Source organism: Aotus nancymaae, unplaced genomic scaffold, assembly GCF_030222135.1.
Source record: "Aotus nancymaae isolate 86718 unplaced genomic scaffold, 86718_ANA_hifiasm-v0.15.2.pri h1tg000019l, whole genome shotgun sequence".
NCBI classification, from domain to species: domain Eukaryota; kingdom Metazoa; phylum Chordata; class Mammalia; order Primates; family Aotidae; genus Aotus; species Aotus nancymaae.
In genome coordinates this window covers 12,515,977-12,538,144 of record NW_026988431.1, presented here as the reverse complement: position 1 = coordinate 12,538,144, position 22,168 = coordinate 12,515,977, and the positions used below count along the sequence as shown (strand labels likewise).

The following is a 22,168-nucleotide window of genomic DNA, read 5'->3' as shown; positions in this document are numbered from 1 at the left end:
GGAAGTCGAGTTGTTACAGGAAAAGGGAATGGGTGGCATTTTCAATTAGTTAATGGCATGGTCAAATATAAAAGCGCAGCTGGTTTATTTGTATAGACTCTTACAAGGCATTGTAACCGAGTTTCTTCTTGGATATTGTGGGTTCTTGGCCTCCAAATTCTTAAAGAATAAGCGGTGGGGCTGCTGCAGGTGCGCTGTATGCTCATAAAAGTAAATACCGGATCCAAGAAGTGTTGCAGAAAGGCGATTTTACTTAGGTAGAGAAAAGAGAAGGAAAGGAGAAGAAGAGAAAGGCTTCCACAAAGAGTATGGAAGGGGGCTCCAAATCCTGGATGGAGCTCCCACCATGTGGGAGGGGATTCCAGAATGCTGGAAATCTGGTGTGGGTGAAGGAGCAGGGAAATTTATCGTGGGAGAAATTCCCACCTTCCCAAGTTCCTCTGGCCAATGAAAGGAGTTCCTTAGAACTTCCACTGGAGTGATTGACTTTTAATTTCTTCCTGCTCCTACGAAATTCAAACATAAACCATTAAAACAGCAAACTGACACAAGAACAGAAAATCAAACACCGCATGTTCTCACTTATAGGTGGGTATTGAACGATGAGAACACATGGACACAGGGAGGGGAGCATCACACACTGGGGTCTGTCGGAGGAAACAGGGGAGGGACAGTGTGGGATGGGGAGTTGTGGAGGGATAACATGGGGAGAAATGCCAGATATAGGTGATGGGGAGGAAGGCAGCAAATCACACTGCCACGTGTGTACCTATGCAACAATCTTGCATGTTCTTCACATGTACCCCAAAACCTAAAATGCAATAAAAAATAAATAAATAAATAAAACTCCTGGATGGAGAGAGATGGGAGGGGGCATGGCACTGGGTAATTCTTGCCCTTAAAACCACGCCCCCTCATGGACCTGAAAAGAGAACACATTCCCTCAGCGTGATATGTACTTGGCCTAGAAGTGACCTATAGAAGTGGTCTCTCCTTTGTTCCTGGAAAGTTCCTTTTGGACGAACTCTTTCCTGATAAGGAGAGGTCATCTGTTGGTCTCACAGTTCTGTGTTACTAACGACAAAATCAGTTGAGAACACGGGGCTGTGGGTGTGCCCAAGGAAGCAAAATGCAAACATCTCAAATAATAGCATATTTTACACATACAAAGCTTCTTATTGTATATGCCAGGCACTGTGCTAAGCACTTTACATGTTTCAGCTCATAATTATTTTAAAAACTCTAGGTTGAAAGGACTGGTATTTCCCATTTTACAAGTGTGGAAGAAAAGTTTCAGAGTTAAATATCTTTTATGTGCTCCAGATCATGGAGAGAGAGAGTGGTGGTGATGGGCCAGGATTCTTGTGTTGTGGGAGAAAGGAGGCAAAATTTATTCTCTACCCTCCTAGAGTTTCTTGCTAAGTCTAAGAACTAAGGCAGATTAACGGGAGAAAAGCATATAAATTTTAATTCGTAATTTTTACATATATATGAGAGCCATCACAGACACGCACACACACAAAATGAAAACTCAAAGAAATGAAGTTGAATGCTTATATGCCAGGCTGAACAAAGAATAGTAAATTGTGGGAAAGGGACAAGATAGGGGTGTGGGCTAGGGCAGTGAATTGTGGGAAAGTGACTAGAAAGATAAGATTGGCTGGTTAGTTCAACAAGATTTATTTGTGTAGATTTCTGTCAGCCTCCACTTCTCTAGTGGTAAGTATGTCTTTCGCAAGGGAATTTAATCTCCTGCTTTTAGGAAGAAAAAGAAACTTCAGAGTGTCCTGCTTGTATCAGCTGTTTTTCAAATATTTTTTACTCTAAATAACAAATATGCCAAAACAACATATTTGGGGACAGTATATTTTGATCTCTTACATGGGAAACAGGATGAACTGTACACTTAAATGAACATAATTTTCATACCGAGCACTTAGTATTGTCTTCTTATTTTTCCCTCTCTCTGTTGTTTTTACCTTTTAGGTATAATTCATTTTTTTTTTTTTCAAAATGTTTACTTCTTTAAAGTGTTCTTCCTACTTCAGTAGGGCAAAGAGTAATGTATTCTTTATAGCATTAAGCATATAAACCTAGGTGTTCAGGTGAACCTCACACTATGCATTCAAGTGGTTAAAGTCATATTCCTGTAAATAAAGTTTTATTTTGACAAAGCAAATATAATGCAAATTAAGATTTGTGAATATAATGAAAATTAAGCTTTCTTGAAATGAAAAGAATGTTATGGCAATTGGAGGATACCAAGACAGGCTGCTGTGGAAATTTTCTACAATCTGTAAGTAACACAAGGTTTTTTAACTTCACGGATTTACTTTCATGCTTATAAACTATATTATTAGCCCTTTGTCTCTTAGAACAGAAATACATTGTTTAGTGTGGAATGTCTTTTATTCTTATTGATTTTTATTACTATAACATGTAACATTTCATAGTATAATTAGTAGTTTCCTTTACATTATATGATTTGAGGAGGGGGCCAAGAAATTAGAATTTTTCCCATAATCTAGTGTGGGACTGATTTAACACACCACACTGCACACAGTGTGTGTATACATATCACATATATAAGTTTACACATATGTGTATTTTTATGTAAATTATATACATATATACACACACATCTCAAAAATGTACAGACAAATAGCAAATACTGAATTAGCAAGAATAAAAAAGAAATGGTTCCAAAATACTGTCAGACAAGAATGTTCTCTGAACGGATGCTTTATGTGTTAATAAAACCACAGGAGGGCAAAGCTGGTATGGTTTATCTTGAAAGCCTTTATTTATTCACAGCTGTTCAGTAGTAGCAATAACGATTGTTATCACTGTACCTCATCTTCATATGGAAGTGAAAAACAATTTTCAAATTCCATTAAAAAAGATAAAGCAGAGTTTACCTTGCTGTTCGGAGTTGAATAGACACATTCGATAAAATCATGTTTTTAAACTGTTAACATGTCAATATTTTAAGAATAGGCATTATTGAAAATGTTCTTTGATAAATATATCAATATCACAATTATTGGCTGTACTTTAAGGATTAAAATATTAATGTTTTTATATCTTTCTTGCTATGTGTTCCTTGCCTTTGGGCTAAACTCTTTAATAATCTTACCTTCAAAAGGCACATGAGAGATTAATGGTGAAGCTAATTACCTACTTCAAGTATCCAGCATACTGTTTTCTGATGAGTATTTTTTTTTTACTTTGAAATATGTAATTTCAATTTGTAGTTAACACTTATTTTTAAGAGATTAAATATCTGGGAACTCAGTTAAAAGTGAAACCCTAAATAAAGTTGAATGTGCACTTGTTTGAAATTTATATCCTCCTAGTTTTATTTCTCAAATTGAAAACTGTTTCAAAAAATTATTTTCATTATTTTTAATGGGATTTTTATGAGTATGTCTAAGATAATACACAAAAACAAATCTATGTTATAAAATCATGTGCTGAATAACGATGTTTCAGTCAAATAAGGGCCACATATACTACAATGGTCTCATAAGATTATAATGGAGCTGAAGAACTCCTATTGCCTGGTAATGTCAAGAACAATGCATAAGTCATGTGTTTATAGTGATGACGGTGTAAACAAAGTTACTGCTGCCAGTCATATAAAAATAGCACATACAATTAAGTACAGTACACGATACTTGATAATAATAAACAACTTCATTACTAGTTTATATATTTACTGTATGATACTTTGAATTGTTATTTTAGAGTGTGCTCCTACTTAGAAAAAGATGAACGTTAACTCTAAAATGGCCTCAGGCAGGTCCTTCAGGAGGTATTCCAGAAGGCCTTGTTATCATAGGAGATGACAGTCCCAAGTGTGTCCCTGAAGACCTTCCAGTGGGACAAGATGTGGAGGTGGAAGACAGCTATATTGATGACACTGATCCTGTGTAGGCCTGGACTAAGGTGTTTGTTTGTATCTTCATTTTTAGCAAAAAGTTTAAAAGATAAAAAAAAATCATAAAGCTTTTAGAACAAATATATAAAGAAAATATTTTTCAGCAGTAGAATGTGTGTTTTAAGCTGTGTTATTACAAGAGTCCAAAAGTTTTAAAAATTACAAAGTTTATAAAGTAAAAAAGTTAAAATAAGCTAAGTCTAATTTATTATTGAAAAAAAAAACTATTTTAAAAATAAATTTAGTATAGCCTAAGTGTATAGTATTTATAAAGTCTAAGCCTTCACATTCTCTCATCACTCACTGACTCAAACAGAGAAACTTCCAGTCCTTCAAGCTCCATTCATGGTAAATGCCTTATACAGGTATACGGTTTTTCCCTATTTTTTTTTTTTTCTTTTTGGAGACTGGGTCTCACTTTGCCACCTAGGCAGGAGTGCAAGGGCAAGTGGTATGACTGGGCTCACTGCATCCTTGACCCCCCAGGTTCAAGTGATCCTCCTGCCTCAGCCCCCAAGTAGCTAGGACTACAGGTATGTGCCACTACACTCAGCTAATTTTTGTGTATTTTGTAAAGATGGGGTTCGTCATGTTGCCCAGGCTGGTCTAGAACTCCTGGGCTCAAACAATTCATCCACCTCTGCCTCCCAAAGTGCTAGGACTTTGGTAGTCCTAAGTCATGAGCCACTGTGTGAGGCCATTTTTTATATCTTATAGGATATATATAGACACACTTCTAGTGTGCCTTTTCTGTTTAGATATATTTATATATACAAATATTTACTATTGTGTTATAATTGCCTACAGTATTCAGTAGAGTACAGGTCTGTGCTTACAAGTTTGTAGCCGAGGAGCAATAGGCTATACCAGGTAGCCTAGGTGTGTAGAAGGCTGTAGCATCTAGGTTTGTGCAAGTACATGCTATCACATGTTTGCACAATAATGAAATAATATAATGATGCCTTTCCCAGAGCATATCCCTGTAGTTAAGTAATACATGACTGTAGTTTAATTTTAAGCTAATAGTCATTAGTATCAGTAGTCATAGGTAGATGGTCATATAAATATATTTCTTAGAAAACAATATTGAAATTTTACTCAAATAATTATATGAAGGCAAAGAATTATAATTATTTATAGAAAATAATATAAACTTATGTAACAGGCTGCGATGTCCACTAAAATCTTTATTAGCATATTATGGTATTTTTACAAGGTAGATTTTACAGGGTATTTTTACAAATGATCTTTAACATCTCTAAATTATCTCTTTCTGAGAGAGGGAAGATAAAATATTCACACTGGTTCAAAATTTAATTTATATTTCAAGATCTTCATGAATAAGAAAAATAGGTAGAAATCCTTAACTTCGGGGTTTCTTGTTTTATTGTAAGTATATTAGACAAATATGCAAAAGACTGAAACTACTCAGTCACTCCCATTTAAATTAAATCAAAACTCAGCAATCCCTTTGGAACTGAGATTACTTTTGTAATTCTTTTCTATCCCACATAGCAGTTGGTGCCTATGAAATACTTGATGAATGAACTCTCAAGGTAATCGTTTTTCTTTAATTTCTGTCAACTCCTACTGTAAAATTCTTTCTAAATTTTCTTAGATATAATGAGAGTTTCTACAACTTTATTTATATCAAAATGTAGACTTTTTTAGATATGTCTTCTCTGTGTTAAAAGTATCAATATTCCATCATCTAACCATCACATATGACTTAATCATCTTGTATTTTATACATCATCATCAATTGTATTTTATACAATTGAAGAATCATCTCACAGACTACCTGACATTTACATAATTTCAACTGAGAACATATTCTACTACTTGAGGTCTTGGCTTTTGTATGGCTCAGAATTCACTGAGTAATGTTGTTTTCAGGATATTGGATAGCATGCCTGCCAGAACATTCATTAAGCATGGAACAAAATGTCAAGGTGACTTGTATCAAGATGTCTAGTGCAAGTAACCTATTACTTTTATTCTTCTCTACTTAGGGCCACAGTTCCAAAGGGTACAGTTAAGAACTGCATGTATTATTTTCTGCATATATTAAATATTAGCTTTCAAGAGAATAGGTGGATATAGATTAATAGAACTGAGCCCACTGAATAAAGTCAATTACTTCAAAAACTAGTGTTTATTTCAGATAGTGACACACATCTTACACAAAGAGCAAAACATCCTTGAAACTCAGAGTTATTAATAAAAAATACAAATGCATTTGTTTTCCTTAAATGTAATTTAATAAATTAATAATGGATTGGGCAATTGTTTAAACAAACATCGACCACGGAGTCTACAGCATCTAGTAAATGGGAAATGTAACAATTATTTAGTCAGCTCAGATTTCATAAACAGGAAAAGCAGAGGATTTAGAACACAAAATTTCAGAAGACTTACTAGGATTGGCTAACTTAATTGCCAACACCAAATAATGATGACTTTTTCTCTTCATTTTGCTAACTTGGTTTATACATGCACTGCTTGCCTAAAGAAACCTATGCATTGCCTACCAAGGAAATTGGCTAGACAATCGTCAGTGAAGCAAGGTCTGTGAACAGGAGTCTGAATAATGACAGACATCTTTCTTTTGGGGCCGCAAACAGCCCCAGATCCATGGTTCATCTACTACTTCAAGTCACCCCTCAGTCCATGAGAGTTGGAACTCAAGATGATACCTATTTGCCTTCTCAGTTTTTAGGAGTATAGCTTTGACTAAATATTGCCTGAAGGATAAACATCTTTTTATGTGACACAAGCAGAACCAGCAGATTTTTAGATCCTTGAAAAAGCAGTTTAACTGAAACACTCATTATCAATTTTTGATATAAGACAAAGAACTTTTCTTTGAATATTGTTCTGTGGATTGGAATTCTAGATTTACTTTCTTGTTTAAACAACACATATAATGCATCATGTAAGAGTCCCAGTTTCAGTTTCCTCACCTGGGAGCAAAAAACGGTAGAAAAATAGCTATCTTTTCACTCTACTCCTCCCCTCCCCTTACTAAGAATCTTTTCAGTTATGTCTTCACATATAATTGAACAATACTTTCAAATTTAATCAGTCTGTGTAAGTCTATCCAAAATATTCAGGTTCATTTTCAAAAAAATAACTCCTTTACACTTAAACTATCATGATTTACATAATGCTAATTAAATTATGTAATTTTGTATACAATTACACACATCACCAGAAGAAACTAGTTTGGGAAGGAAACAAGATGTCTTGGCATAGGTAAAACTCACTGGAGGAATTGTTGAGTCTATGTGGGTGTCATGCATTAGGTTTAAGTTAGGGAGCAGGGAAAAACACAGACTCAGATAAAACATCTCAGATCTATTGCATGTGAATCTCATAAGCATCTTTAAAAATTTCTCAGGTTATTCTTATGCACATTAAATTTGATAATGATTCCTAGAATATTATAGAATTCTTGCTAACATTTAATATGAGGAGAAAAACATGCTATATAGCAGGCAGCAACTAAAGGATAATTCTAAAATAATCCTGTGGAAATACACTTTCCCTATTACCAGTAGTGGATATTGCTCTTTTTAAATTTATTTTCGAGTGCCTGATATCAAAACCTGTTTTCTGTATGGGGAGAGTCTCCTGTAAGCTTAGGGGGAGCAGGACCTATGTCTCCCCACAGAAGGTTAATGGGTCCAGATATTTGTATTTGAGCTAGGGTAAAGGCATGTGCCCTAAGCTCAGCCAATTGGATGACCCCTCCCAGTTCTTTACATCTGAAAGAAGAGAAACCAAGACATTGGAACAGTTCAGCATTATTCACTCTTATTGTGGACAGAGTCTGTCAGTGGTAGAGCAAAAGTAGAGGCAGCAAGACTGTCATGATAGAGAAGTGTTCTCAATGCAATGGTGGCAGTGGGGGTGTCTCAAACATTGATGTTCTAAACTGACTGTAGCTTCCCTTGGTTACTGCCTGGTTCTCAATGTCTTCTATCATTTCTGTAAACTATTCCATATAGTATATAGTACATAAAATATAGACTGTATACAATAGATGTAGTATATATTTTTTCAATAAAGTTATTTTATTCTTAAATTGGACATGATTAGCTTCTGATAGGTATAACCACATGCACACCTGTTTTGTGCTGAGTACCGAGGACCCTCTTCCACCCTCTGACACTCACAGCTGACAATATGGATGATTTTACTTTTAGAGTTCCCAAAGCATAAAACTGATATTTCTACTATTTACTCACAACTTGGAAATTATTTTCACAATCGGTTTTAATATAATCAGTAAAAATTTGTCTGTATAGTACTTTGCATTTTAAGAAAATTAATGGTACTTTGAAGTCAGATGATTTTACTTTTAAGAAATTGTATAATATGTTGTTTTTGTGTCCATTTGTTTACAAATAGAACAGCAACATTTTCACTTTTGTGCCAGCAAAAGTTGTTACAAATAGTGACACACCAATAAAGTGTGAGGAAATTTACTCAGTTAAGGAAAAGTACCAGAGTGCTTTTTTAAAATACTATTTTTTGGGCCAGGCGCGGTGGCTCACGCCTGTAATCCCAGCACTTTGGGAGGCCGAGGCGGGTGGATCACGAGGTCAAGAGATCGAGACCATCCTGGTCAACATGATGAAACCCCGTCTCTGCTAAAAATACAAAAAATTAGCTAGGTATGGTGGCGCATACCTGTAATCCCAGCTACTTGGGAGGCTGAGGCAGGAGAATTGCCTGAACCCAGGAGGCGGAGGTTGTGGTGAGCTGAGATCGTGCCATTGCACTCCAGCCTGGGTAACAAGAGCGAAACTCCGTCTCAAAAAATATATATATATTATTTTTTGTAACATTTTCAAAGTGAATATTTATTGTGTTAACATCTGTAACAATTCTTAAAAATATGAAATGTAATCATTCTAGTTTTTGTAATTTTACATTAAATCATTCTTTCATTAAATACCTCAACCTTTGTGATCAACATTTATAGCTTCAATAGGTCAATTGCTGCACTTTGTACTTACTTTTCATTCTAGCTAAAATTAAGCAAACATTATAATAGTCTATGATTTTGAAGTGTTCAAATCATCTTGAACAATATACTTGCTATTCAAGAGAAACCATGCATTTTTGACCCCAAGGCAATCATTTTCAAATGTCAACTAAATGGATTATCTAAATTCTTTAGGTCAAATAAAATTCAATCTATAATTATCAAAGAAAATATCTATGTATTTTTCATAACTATAGTAAGTAATCAATAAGTATATTATATCTAGATACATTTGATTGAAAGGAACATAAAAGCTTACTCACACTGGCTTAACTCATGTAATTGAAAATCAAGAGGAAGTGCAGATGTTAGGTTGGATTGATGCAATATTGCAGTCACGTCATCAAGGAATAAGTTTCTTTCAGTCTCTCAGTTCTACCTACCATAGTATAAGCTCATCTTAAGACTGATTTTCCTCCTAGTGTGGAAAAAGAAGATTTGTTAGATTTCATTTATAGATTTCATATCCATAACCCACACTTTTCAAAAGGAAAAAATGGATTAGCTTTTTCTAATCCATTGGTTCTTTCAGAAATCCAAGGAATTACTGATTTTAGAATCCTGCAGGAAACCTCCTCTCAAATGTACTTGCCAATATTTTGTCACATACCTATTTCTGAAATAATCTGTTTGGATAAAGAATTACCTTAGGCTTAATTAGGACTGTATTACCTGAATCAATATTATGACAATTGAGATCAGATAACCCAAGTTAAATTCATACCATGAAGAACTACCCCAGGAACTTTTCTCCTAAACCATAAAGCACACAGTGAGTGCTGCATAGAATATTTGTAGACTTTGTACTACATGACAATGAATAGTATATGGAGAAGCAAGATACTCAAAAATATTTAGAGCAAAGCAGCATTTTCTAACAGTCTAATATAAATATAGAATAAACTGAAAAAATTTATAAAATGTAAAATTGAATAACCTCATATAGTATTTATTTAAAGTATATGAATAATACTATATAACATATATATATAGTATGAATAATATAATACATATATATACTATATGGTATATATAGTATATGGCATACTATATATATATGGTATATAGTATTCATATACTTTTAATAATACTTTTAATAAATATACTTTTAATAAAAGTTCATATAATACTTTTAATAAATAAATACTATATGGCATATAGTATTCATTAAAAGTATTATATGATCTTTTATTAAAAGTATTTAACAGTATTTATTAAAGTACTATTAAATAAAAATATTAAAAGTATTAAATATTATTTATTAATTAAAAGTTCATGAACCTTTACTAAATACTTTTAATAGATACTATATGGCATATAGTATTTATAAAAGTTCATATAATACTTTTAATAAATAAATACTATATGCCATGTAGTATTTATTAAAAGTATTTTGTTTAATAGTATTTATTAAAAGTATTAAATGAAATGCTTTTGATAAATATTACTTACCATATAGTATATGTATATATTAACAATAAAAGTTTATTCATACTATATGAACAATAAGTTCATATAATATGTTATATATGGTATATAGTATTAAAAGTTATATGAACAATATTGTATTGTTTATATATACACATACTATATATAATATATATTATATATAGTATACATAATATATACCATATAGTATTTATTAAAAGTATTATATGAACAATATTGTATTGTTCATATAATACTTTTACTATATATATGGTATACAGTATTTATTAAAAGTATATGAACAATAAGTTCAAAATAATATTTTGACTTGTTCATCACGTCTGGCCTTCAACATATACTGCAAACTTCTAGTTTGTATCCCTAAGCAACTAACACAGTGACTTACTCATATTAGATGTTTAATAAAGGCTGTTCAGTAGAATAAGCAGAAGAAAATCAATCCTGCCTGAATTACTCACTTTGTTCAAATAGATGCAGCTTAAATGACAAACTTTGGCTTTAGAGTGAAGTTCCAAAACAAGTAGTCCACATCCTTATTAGAATCAGAAAATAAATGAAAGAAATATAAAGCTGAATTACCTATTTTGTTTGGTTTTGTGACCTGAGCATTACTGTTTACCAGAGGCAAGGGAGATAACTAAAGAACAATGGAAAAAGGACAATGCAAATATTTGGAGTGTACATGAAAGGAAATGCATCCTTATATTAATTGTAAAAATCCTGTAGGGTATTAAAATAAAATTGTCTTTGGAGGGTGACAGGTTCTACCTACTGAGGGGAAGCTGAAATGCTAAGAGACAATGTGTTCCAAATAAGTAAAGAAAGAAAAGTTATGTAAATACTGAATTTGAGTTCATACATACAGTTACAGACAAGATGAAAGAAAATGGTTGTGATGAAATAGAAATATAAACAAAAAATCAATTAAATGAGTGTGAAAAACTAGTCAACTGTATCACTGTCTTCTCCAGATTCTGAAAGGTACTAAGGACTGTGTTAACTTTATCTGATTTTAGCCTTCCTTTTTGAATTTGTAAAAGGTTTTCTGATGCAAAAATATAAGTTTTCTTTATGGTTAAGCTATCAAGCACTGTGCAGTGAAATGGAAATCTCACTTGAATATCCTAAACGATATCATCTTACTCAGGAAATTTCTCTTGAAAAACAATGTAGTTAGATGGACTGAGAACTCTTGACAGTAACTGCAAAGAACACAGTTGTTTACTCTCTCTACAGTCCCTGCTGTATTTTATATTTAATCATAAATGAAAACAGATACATTTATCTATTTCTTGGATTATACCTGTTCAAGATAATTCATATTTTTTAAAATTATGCTGTGATGGCTTTCTTAGTCAACTCAGCCTCCCTAAGACAAAATACTACAGACTGGGTGGCTTAAACAACAGACGTTTATTTCTCACAGCTCTCAGGACTGAGAAGTTGAAGATCAGGATGCCATCCTGGCCAGGTTCTGGTGAGAGTACTCTGTCTGTCTGGTAAATGGCTCCCATCTTACTGCATCCTCATATGGTAAAGAGAAGAATCTCTGGTACCTCTTCTCTTCATATAAAGGCACTAATCCCATCATGGGGGCTCTACCCTCATGACCTCATCTAAACTTAATTACCCCCAAGGCTCTACTTTCTAATATCATGGCACTTGTGGGGGCTAAGTCTTCATGTGAATTTGGAGCAGGAGCACATTCAGTCTGTCACAATCACTGACTCTGGTTTTGGTTTTATGTGAAAATTCCATCTGTCACTCTGTAAACAGATTTTTAAACTTTTAATAAACCAGTACAGATATCCCAACTTTGTAATGCAGAGCTCATGAGGACTGTTTGGCATGATTTACTAATGATATCTCCTGAATTTAGCTAGTCATTTAAGAACTGTCAAATTCGTATTGTACTCTGTCAATGGTATTAGGAGAGAGTAAGGAATAGATTCTCATTGGAATAAAAACACTATCAAATTATACAAATTATATATTGCCCCATTGAAAATCACCTCAAAGTCTAATGGCTTAAAACAATAACCACTTTCTTCTGTTATTCTTCAACATGCTATTTAGGCCTTACTTAGCTGAGTAGTGCTTCTGGTTGGGGCTGGGCTGGGTCTTCTTATCTGTATTTACGTCTGCAACCAGTGCGTCTGCTTTGAAGTCGTTTTGGGGCCAGCTAGTAAAGGAAAACCTCTACTGACCAGCTCCTTGTGTTCCTCTTTCAGCAGGCTAACTAACCCAGTATTGTTCACAGGGTAACATGGTGGTTTGGCAAAGGGGGAGGGAAAGGGAGACAGAAGGGGGAGGGAAAGGGAGAAGAAAGGGGGAGGGAGAGGGAATGGAGGAAAGTAGAGAGGCAGGGTGACGGAGAGACACAGAGAGAGAGAGACAGAGAGAGACAGAGAGAGAGAGAGACAGAAAGACACAGCATAGCAGCATGGTCCCTTGTCAAAGCTTTGGGGAGCGGAGGGAGAGAGAAAGCAGCATGCAGGAGCTTTTGAGGCATGGCTCTCTAGATATACTATATTCTGTTGCTCAAGGCCCAAACCCAATTCAAGAGGTGGAGAAGCCCACAAAGTCCTTTTTTTAAAGGAATCTGCACACAGAGAGGAAAACAATTGCAACCATTTTCTTCAACAATCTACCACACATATCTTTGCGCTTCAGTTGTCTGCAGAGTGAGTTTATGGCTTGACAATATCAACAACAGTCTTAATTCTCATTCTGCTTTTGCCAGTATAGAACAAATTCAAATTTAGCTCAAAGGATATGTGTAGTAAAATAGTGTAGCCATGCATTTTGTGAATTCTCATGCACGTAGTATCCAAGTCAAACATTCTCCTCTAATGTTGATATAAATACAGTAATCCACTATTAACCATGGAGTACAGTTAGTATAATCCCTAAAATAATTAGCAACAATTGCATGAAATTTAGCTGGCCTTTTCTCTCTGCATTCAGCATGTATATCCAGTCAGTTTTGAAAGACATGACTTATTATTTAGTGTGATTTCATTTAGAAGTTTCTCAACATGGGATATAATGAATGTTAATTCAGGCTTACAATGGATGGCATCCTGTGACCATTTATGAATATAAGAAGGAACATTTGAAAAAGAGTCATTGTTTCCATCATTAATTTTCTAATTCAAGCACACGGAAATGACTTAGGAAGATTCTAGTTGCCTTTGTTTCAAAATTCATTTTTTTTTTTTCAGTTTTCTTTTGCTTTAGTAGAGAGGGAAAGATTTGTTAGTTGAGTAAAGATATTTCATCTCCTTCACTGATACTGCTGGGTGTTATTAATTAGGTTTCTGAGTTTGGCACTATTCTTTCCTGGTCACCATGATGTGTCATTGAAACAGGCCCATTAAAATGAGTGATGTGTGTTGTAATTTCATTAGTGTCATCAATAATATATTACACTTTCCTTTTTGTAGTCTCTTTGTGTTGTGTGTGGGTCAGGATAACTGTATGAATTACATTTATAAGATCCAGATTGTTACAGATGAGGGAAGATAGGATGAGGGTGGAATTAATGTTATTTTACACATGATAACCACTAAAATGATTTCAATTAAATAATATTTTAATTAGATCTGATGTCTCTACATTCCATTCTGAGATACATGTTCTGTATATGCAAATAAGATGGTGATTTATTAAATTAAATCTGTGCTAACACAATCTATTCTTCCTGCAGGGAACTGGTCTAATTTGGACTAAAGCAGGTGTGTTGAAGAGCAGGAATGATTGACTAAGGGATATGAGTCCTTGTGGTTGTAAAGGACAGACTTAACATGGAAACTCTTAAAATATATTCTCACTTTCTTCCCAACATATTTTTCTGGCAGACGTGTGCCTTTTGACTGGCTATTGGCCAATTCCTAGTCTTCCCTAATCTGAAAAATATTGGTCTTTAATGGAAGAAAGACCCACTGGGGCATTCTGATATAGTATATATTGTTGATATCTTTTAATTCTATTTGACCAATTCCATTTTGGTAACAGTACATGGGAATTCAAAGAGCTTTTGAATTAGAAGCTTCTGTAAGAGTATTGATCTAATTCAAATATTCACAGACAAGAAGCATTTGCATATTAAAAATGGTATAATAGTGGTTTTGCTGTCACAAGATTATTCTGGGAGTACTTAGGATTAATGGTTATATATGTAAAAGTTCTCAGAGCCAAGAATACATGAGAACATATGTGATAAAATGTAAAAACATGGTTTTGTTTTAGCATTCCATTTAAGTATTAAAAGTAATATAATACGATGCTATATTTTTAGAAATGATTCAAAATACAGAAATTTATTTTATGTAAGCAGGAAGCTAAGTGGTTTTCAGTACACAAAAGAGAAACTGGAAAAGATGAGCCACTTCTGAAAATCAGTAGGAGAAATGATCTTTCTCATGAAAATTTTAAGAAGTGTTTTTGTTAGCCCCAATTTGTTTTTAAGGCAATACAATTTCTCAGAGTGAAAAATGTATCTCCACCATTATAATAAAGATCAACTAACTTAAGTTATATCAGCAGCTACCCAAAATGAAGTTTTTTTTTTAATAATGATGATGAAAGAACCTTAGTCACTTGTATTCTACTAGAATCTCAGTATCTGTAACTTTATGCTGATTTGTATCCAATTTGAGTAGAAATGGATATGAGTGTTTATCTTCCATAATAGCTTGCCACAAGCCTACTACTTGAATCATGTAGCATATGGAAAATGTGTTTAGCTACTTGCAGAATTTCAAAAACTAAAAAAAGATCCATTTCTGCTCAGATGGATTGTTTACAGTCATTATAAAAGCATGTTACTATGTTGCTTACTAGTTAGGAGAAGCAAGTGTTGGCATACTCCACGTTCCATTGCATTGGCCTTTAGGAAATGTTCTATTGATTTTCAGTTAAAAAATAGTAATCATTCTAATTTCTTGTATTTTATACCTGAACTTTTTTTTTGGATGTATTTTTATTCTTCTATATTATATCTCTTTTAGATATTTTATGGTAGTTATTGGCAAATTTTGTATAACAATATTAGAGACTGTTCATGCTTACGTGAATTGTCATCACAGGATTGATCTGTAAGTTTTATGAGCATATTTTATTAATATCATCTTATCATTAAATCAAATATGAATAGTTAACATTTAATAAACATAGACTGTATATGTAGAAATGTACTTCATGCCATTGGGTTTTGAAAATGTGGAAAAGTCATTATAACAGCCTGAGAATCGTTAAACATGCCCCCCATAATATACTAGTTGCAATGTTACAACTCATTTAAGGAGTAGTTCTTGATAACAGTGATTACAATATTTTTGTTTGTCAGTATACTAAGCAATATGTCCTCAAGTAATGGAAATAAAATGTTTGATACAATTTTAAAATATCTATTGCATTCCCTTAAATTCTGGAAATAAACTTCCCATTTAATGATTCATAATTAAACATGAAACTCATAAAGTGAAGGAAGATAATTCAAAACTAAAAATATGAAAAACGATTTTTTTTTATTATATTAGTTTATTCTTATTGGTAAAGTAGCATAAGTTTTCTACAAAGCAGTACTTTTTACATGACTGAATAATTAAAACATATTTTAATTCATTTTTATCTTTAAAATACCTAGATTATTAAATGACTTTTTATCATTTACATACAAACACATAACATATGTGTGTGTGTATATATATCCATTTATATTTATGTTTGTTTAAATAGTAGATTATGAATGTAAATATGTTTGATAGGTATCCTGGCACCAGAAACCAATTCTTTTTCCTGAATGACAATGAAGAAAGCTTATGTCAGACTGAAAAAAATGAACCTTTATTTAGGTTCTGTCATGTATAAAAATATTCCAGGGCCGGGTGCAGTGGCTCACACCTGTAATCCCAGCACTTTGGGAGGCTGAGGCGAGCGGATCGTTAGGTCAAGAGATTGAGACCTTGAACCAACATGGTGAAACCCCGTCTCTACTAAAAATACAAAAAAATTAGCTGGGCATGGTGGCATGCACCTGTAGTCCCAGCTACTCGGGAGGCTGAGGCAGGAGAATTGCTTGAACCCAAGAGGCAGAGGTCGCAGTGAGCCAAGTTTGCGCCACTGCACTCCAGACTGACGCCTGGCAACAGAGCAAGACTCTGTCTGAAAAAAAAAAAAACAAAAAAAGAATACTTGGGGAATAGAAAAGTGAAAACATCTGCTTTAAAGAGTGTTCTGCTTCTGGAAGTAGAGACAAAATTTTCTGAGTATACAGGGAATCTGGCATTTCCTGGTTCTGGATAATGAGTCAATTTTGTATTTATTGAACATATACTTTATTCCCAGGTTGCACACTTCTCATCTGTAACAGAGGCCCGGAGCAGTTGTGTGCATGGGCATAGATTGTGCATTTCACAGACCAGATGACCACAATGTGGGTCAAGTCAGCAGTCTTGGTGATGAGGCAGGTGGGGTTGTCCCGTATGTCAGAGGCAGTGCTGTCTGCTCTTATGTGCTCCTTGAGCTACAGAGCTTCTATACTCCACAAGCCCTCGTACTGGAGCATTGCTTACAACCCACCTGCTACTCCACCTGGAAGGTAATTTTCTCCCACTCATTTTCAGGGAATATATTGTTCTTAATATAAAGTGTAAACCTGAATTCAAGACTATTCAGAATTTTGAAAGTATCTTTCTTGCGCTGCTCTATTTCCTTAATACTATGCCAAGTTTACTTATAAGCATGAAGATCAAGGATATTGTACCAAGTACCAACTCAGCTGGGAGACCGAGGCGGCACTGAAGGCAATTAGAGGGAGACACTAGATAGAACAACAAAGTGGGTCTATCTGGGGGACCAGCAGCCTACTGAGCTGAGTGCCACAGGGGCTGACAGCTTTCCAGGCTGAAGGCCCCGAGCAGATTCTGATCCACATATTTATTCTCTCTTAAACAGGTCATTCTTATTAATAAACAAGTGTTCTGTATTTACCCATAACTCAAAAATATACCAAGTAGGCAGCTGTTACCCACCCACCACTAACTACAAACTAAAAGGTGGTCTCCATAAGCGAGCCATGGAAGCAGGGTAAACTTAATATTCTTTAACAGTAAACTTAATGTTTCTCAACAATATTGCATTATTAGGGATAGTTCCCATTTAAATTTTTCTGTCTTGAACAAAATCATTGAAATAATTTCTCTGTTCAAGAATCTTCTTTTCCCACCACCACTCATTGTTAACAGAAATTTATCTCCAAAGATACAAAATCTACTGTTCTTCAATTAATTGGGGCTTAAAATGCAAAATAAGCTGAATCAATATAGCTTATATCAACATTATTGAGGGTCTACTGAGTTCCCAGCACTGAAGTAAGCCGGATAAAAATTTAAGTAAATTAAATCACCATGACTAAAGACCTCCTATCTTCACAGCACTGAATTAGACTTGATACAGAAGTAATATGTTCTTCACGCTGAAGTATAAAGCAATGAGATCATAACATATCCTCGAAAATATGGATCAGGATATCACAACAGAAAAGACACAGAGATGAATAAATGAATATCAGAAGCCAATTGGACAAGTAAGGAAAGCAGATGATTTACAGGGTTCTGGCTTACAGGATTAGGTAAATTTCACTGCCCGTGAATCCCTACAGAATACGTGGTGAGAAGTGCTGGTGAGGCTGAGTCAGCGAAGCATTGCTGAGAGAGGAAATGGCGATCAAGAACTCTATCATGTTGATGTTGGTGCTAGAGAAAATTATAAATTAATAATTTTTGTACTGTGACCCTGATGTCATCTTTTCAAACTAAGTCGTCACCGTGTAATTTAAGTCTTTGTCACTTTTCAACTGAATTAAGTGGCCTTCTGTTCTCCAGGCCCTATAATACAACCAATGTGATTATTCCAAAATGAAAGATAATCACTCTTCTTTCTTGCTTACAGCTTTTCACTGGTTTCCTATTGCTTATAGGAACAAGCGTAATCTTTTACCTTAGTATACCAGGCCCTGTATGATATGACTATGGCTTGTTCTCCCATGTCTGCTCCTATCGCTGCCCAGTCTGGCCCTATACTCTGGTCTTACAGAAATGCTAACATTGATTTTACTTAGGATATCATGCTGTTTTATAATTGTGTGACTTTCTTATGCCATTCCTTCCATTTCTTCTGCATAGAATGCTGTCCTGTCTTCATGTGTTTTAGCTTTTCGCTGTTTCTAAACTTTTGTAACTTGTAGTTCCCATCATCTTTCAAGATGTTGTGTAAATATTCTCCATTTTAGACCGTTTCCTGACCTTTCCCAGTAGCAATCTATCATCTGTTATAACTAGACCTTACGTCTCTACTCTAAACGTTAGAATAATGTATTTCAGTTATTTGCATGTTTCCTCTCTTATTAGAGCATGGGATTTCAGCTGGTTTGGTTGGGAAATAAGCCAATGATGCAGTAATTCATAGCTTCCTAACAAAATCCATCTATTTGTATCTATCAATGAATAAAGATGACTGTCTTAGACTTTCCCAAATCAAATTTCTCTTTCTCAGCAATTTGACGAAGTTACAGGGCACCATCTTATTATGCATTCGACATTTGTGAGAAGATGATATTCTTGATGTCAAACATACATAAAAGAAGAGAGAACACTGCAATGAATTCTATTACCCAGTTTCAACAATTATTGACGAATTGTCAACTGTGTTGCCCCATACTGTCTATTGCTCTGTTCTCCTATCTTCCCTCCAAATATTTGAAGCAAATTCCAGGCATCATAACATTTCACTTGCAAGTATTACAGTATGTATTATTATTTCTAAATGATAAGGGCACTTTTAGAAAACATTGATGATACCATTATCATATCTAAAATATTTCCAGTTTCCTAATATCACCCAATAATGGCTATTCAGTTTTATATTACGTCTCATATTTTAAACTGTTTAAATACAGGTCTAGTAACGTCTATGCTTTGTGATTGGTTGATTCTTTTATGGACAATTTTGCTCTATTTTGGATATTTTGTCAATATTTAGAAACCTTTTTGGTTTTTACACTAAAAGAGGAATGCTACTGATATTTAGTGGGTGGAGGCCAGGGATACTGTAAAACATCCTACCATACACAAGGTGGCCACCACAATAGAGAATTATCTAGTCAGAATAGTAAGAGGGCAAGGTTGAGAAACTCTGGTCTATATAGGTTCCTCCTGAATTATATATTGCATTGTAATTTACTTGTTTAATAAACTGGGTCTTTGTCTTATAAAGTTTTCTACATCTATATTTTGCTAATGATAGATTGTGGTCTAATTAACATATTTTTTCTGTTTCTTGTATTTGTTAGTAATTAAATCTAGAAACATCATCAGATTCAGATATAATTTTCATTTTCTATCAAAACTGCTTTTTTTTTCTGTTTCATAGTGTTGTGTATTTCAATCAGGAGGCACATAATGTGTGATCATCTCTCTCTTTCTCATCAATATGGGAAACTTGGTGATCAGTGTCTAAATTCATTAATTCATCAGGAGTTGAAAAATAGTGATATTATATTTTTATAATTTATTCATGTATTGAAAACATCATTGACTTTTGGAAATATTCATTCCAACCTTTGATAGAAAAATAGCATTGTGCATGAAACATTTATACATTTGTATTTCTTTTCAGAAACATACTGTACCACCTTGATGAACAGACAAGCCAATTTTCAATACTTGTGGAGGCTTGGGAATGCTGCAAACCCCTTGCATCAGACAAGACCCTTCAAGAAGCCCTGTCAGAGGTGTTGAACAGCATTAATTCAGCTCAGGTTTACTTCAAAGCAGGACTTGATGTGTTCAAGAGCGTCTTGGATGGGAAGAATTGAGAAAACTCTGAGAATTTTTAAAAGTTTGTTTACAATTTCACAAGCAAAATCTCTAATCTAACCAGATTTTCTGACATTGAAGGCTTATTTTCCCCAACGGCTTTTTGACAAGTTTAAAGCTATTATTACATTGTATTTTTTAAATGTACATATAAAAAGAACACTTTGCACATTTAATATTTTTCTTGTATCTACATTTCTGAATATGTAAAGCAAGTTATTGAAATGGTACTTAAGAATTACCCATTAAAAATAAATCTTATATATATATATATATATATATATATATGAACTATTTTGAGGATGAAGTTCCAAGAAGTTCTGGACTACCTTTGTTCCTATCGGCAGAGCATATAGGGACACAGTTTATTCTCTCTGATAGAGCTATTAATGACCTAGTTTCTGTATAAGAAATGGAGATTGATATGGTTTCAGATTAATTTCACTATTAAGTGTTCAATATGAAGAATTCAAGTATTCTGACTGAGTGATTGGTTGACCTAAACCACTTTGAATGTTTCTATTTTATGAAATGAAGTTTCTCTTCTTAACACAACTAGATGTGGTAATACACTGGTTATGAAATTGTATTTTTTTAAGTATGAATGAAAAAAGAGCCATAAGCATTCCAGGGAAAAATCACAAGCTATGCAGAGCAATTTAAATGCAAATTTTTTTCCTAACAACTTAAAAGGTGACTAGCTTTGAAACCCCTAATTTGCCTCAGTTGGTTTTCTAAGAATTTCAGGAGTGATGTATGTCTTATAAGGGAGAAAAATATTTCTTATTACTTTTTCTCTTGGAAACACTGAAACAGGGACTACTTTAAAATGAAAGTATCTGACATTGGTTTTCTTTCTTGTGTCTTTTCTGAAACTCTTGCTGTAAGGCAGCTTTCACGGAGTACTACGTATTTTCCACAGTAAAGTAGCAGTTTCTCTTTGAAATCCAAAATATCTTTTAAAGCATCAAATTTCTATTTCTGCCTCTGACAAAAAGAACTTACTATGAAAGAAATAGTTGTTTTTATCAATAAAAGCTCCTTAATTCTATGAATAAACTTTGATATTTTTTCTTCTTTATCCTTAATTGTGACTAAGATGGAAACAGACAACATTCATGCTGCTAAGTTTATGCAGTGTTACTGTAAGAGTGTTCCTTCTATGCTTCAATTATTCTCTCATGTGGAAAACTAAGCTTTCTATATTGACATTGTCATTGAATAGCTCTGGCAACTATTATTCCCCCAAACCCTAAAATTCTATTAGGTGACAGGTTAAAGCTCTAGTTTATCTTTAGAAATTTATTTGAGCAATGATTTTTTTATGTTGGATAAAGCAATTCCCCTTAGGAAACATAGCCTCAGAATATTTCATATGAATTTTCTCTACCTAATTCAAACATACTTCTCCATCGTACACCACCAAAGCAACATTGGAGACAGTCTGTGTATGTTTAAATTTTCATTTTTTGGTGGGGGGGAATGGAGTCTTGCTGTGTCGCCTCCGGCTGGAATGCAATGGCACAAACTGGCTCACTGTAACCTCCACCTTCTGGGTTCAAGTGATTCTCCTGCCTCAGCCTCCTGAGTAGGTGAGATTACAGGTGCCTGCCACCATGCCTGGCTAATTTTTGTACTTTTAGTAGAGACAGGGTTTTGCCATGTTGGCCAAGCTGGTCTCAAACTCCTGACTTCGTGGTCCGCTCGCCTCGGCCTCCCAGAGTGCAGGCATTACAGGTGTAAACCACTGTGACCAGCCACATTTTCACTTTTTATGGATGAGTATAAACCTAATCTTAGGTTAAAAGCAAACTAAAGTTGAGGGGAAATAATTAATCAATATTG

The 22,168-nt window shown here is 34.1% G+C and overlaps 1 protein-coding gene across 8 annotated transcripts in view; it reads left to right on the top strand.

The window, feature by feature from the left end:
- Nucleotides 1-21,370, top strand: part of NAALADL2 (N-acetylated alpha-linked acidic dipeptidase like 2) — a 1,216,540-nt gene extending 1,195,170 nt beyond the window's left edge. For all 8 annotated transcript variants that reach the window (XM_064378623.1, XM_064378621.1, XM_064378622.1 and 5 more), the window contains one exon: nt 20,124-21,370. In XM_064378623.1, coding sequence (XP_064234693.1) covers nt 20,124-20,322 — 199 coding nt within the window. In that variant the 3' untranslated portion in view covers nt 20,323-21,370. The remainder of the gene's footprint in view (nt 1-20,123) is intronic.
- Nucleotides 21,371-22,168: the final 798 nt, after the last annotated feature.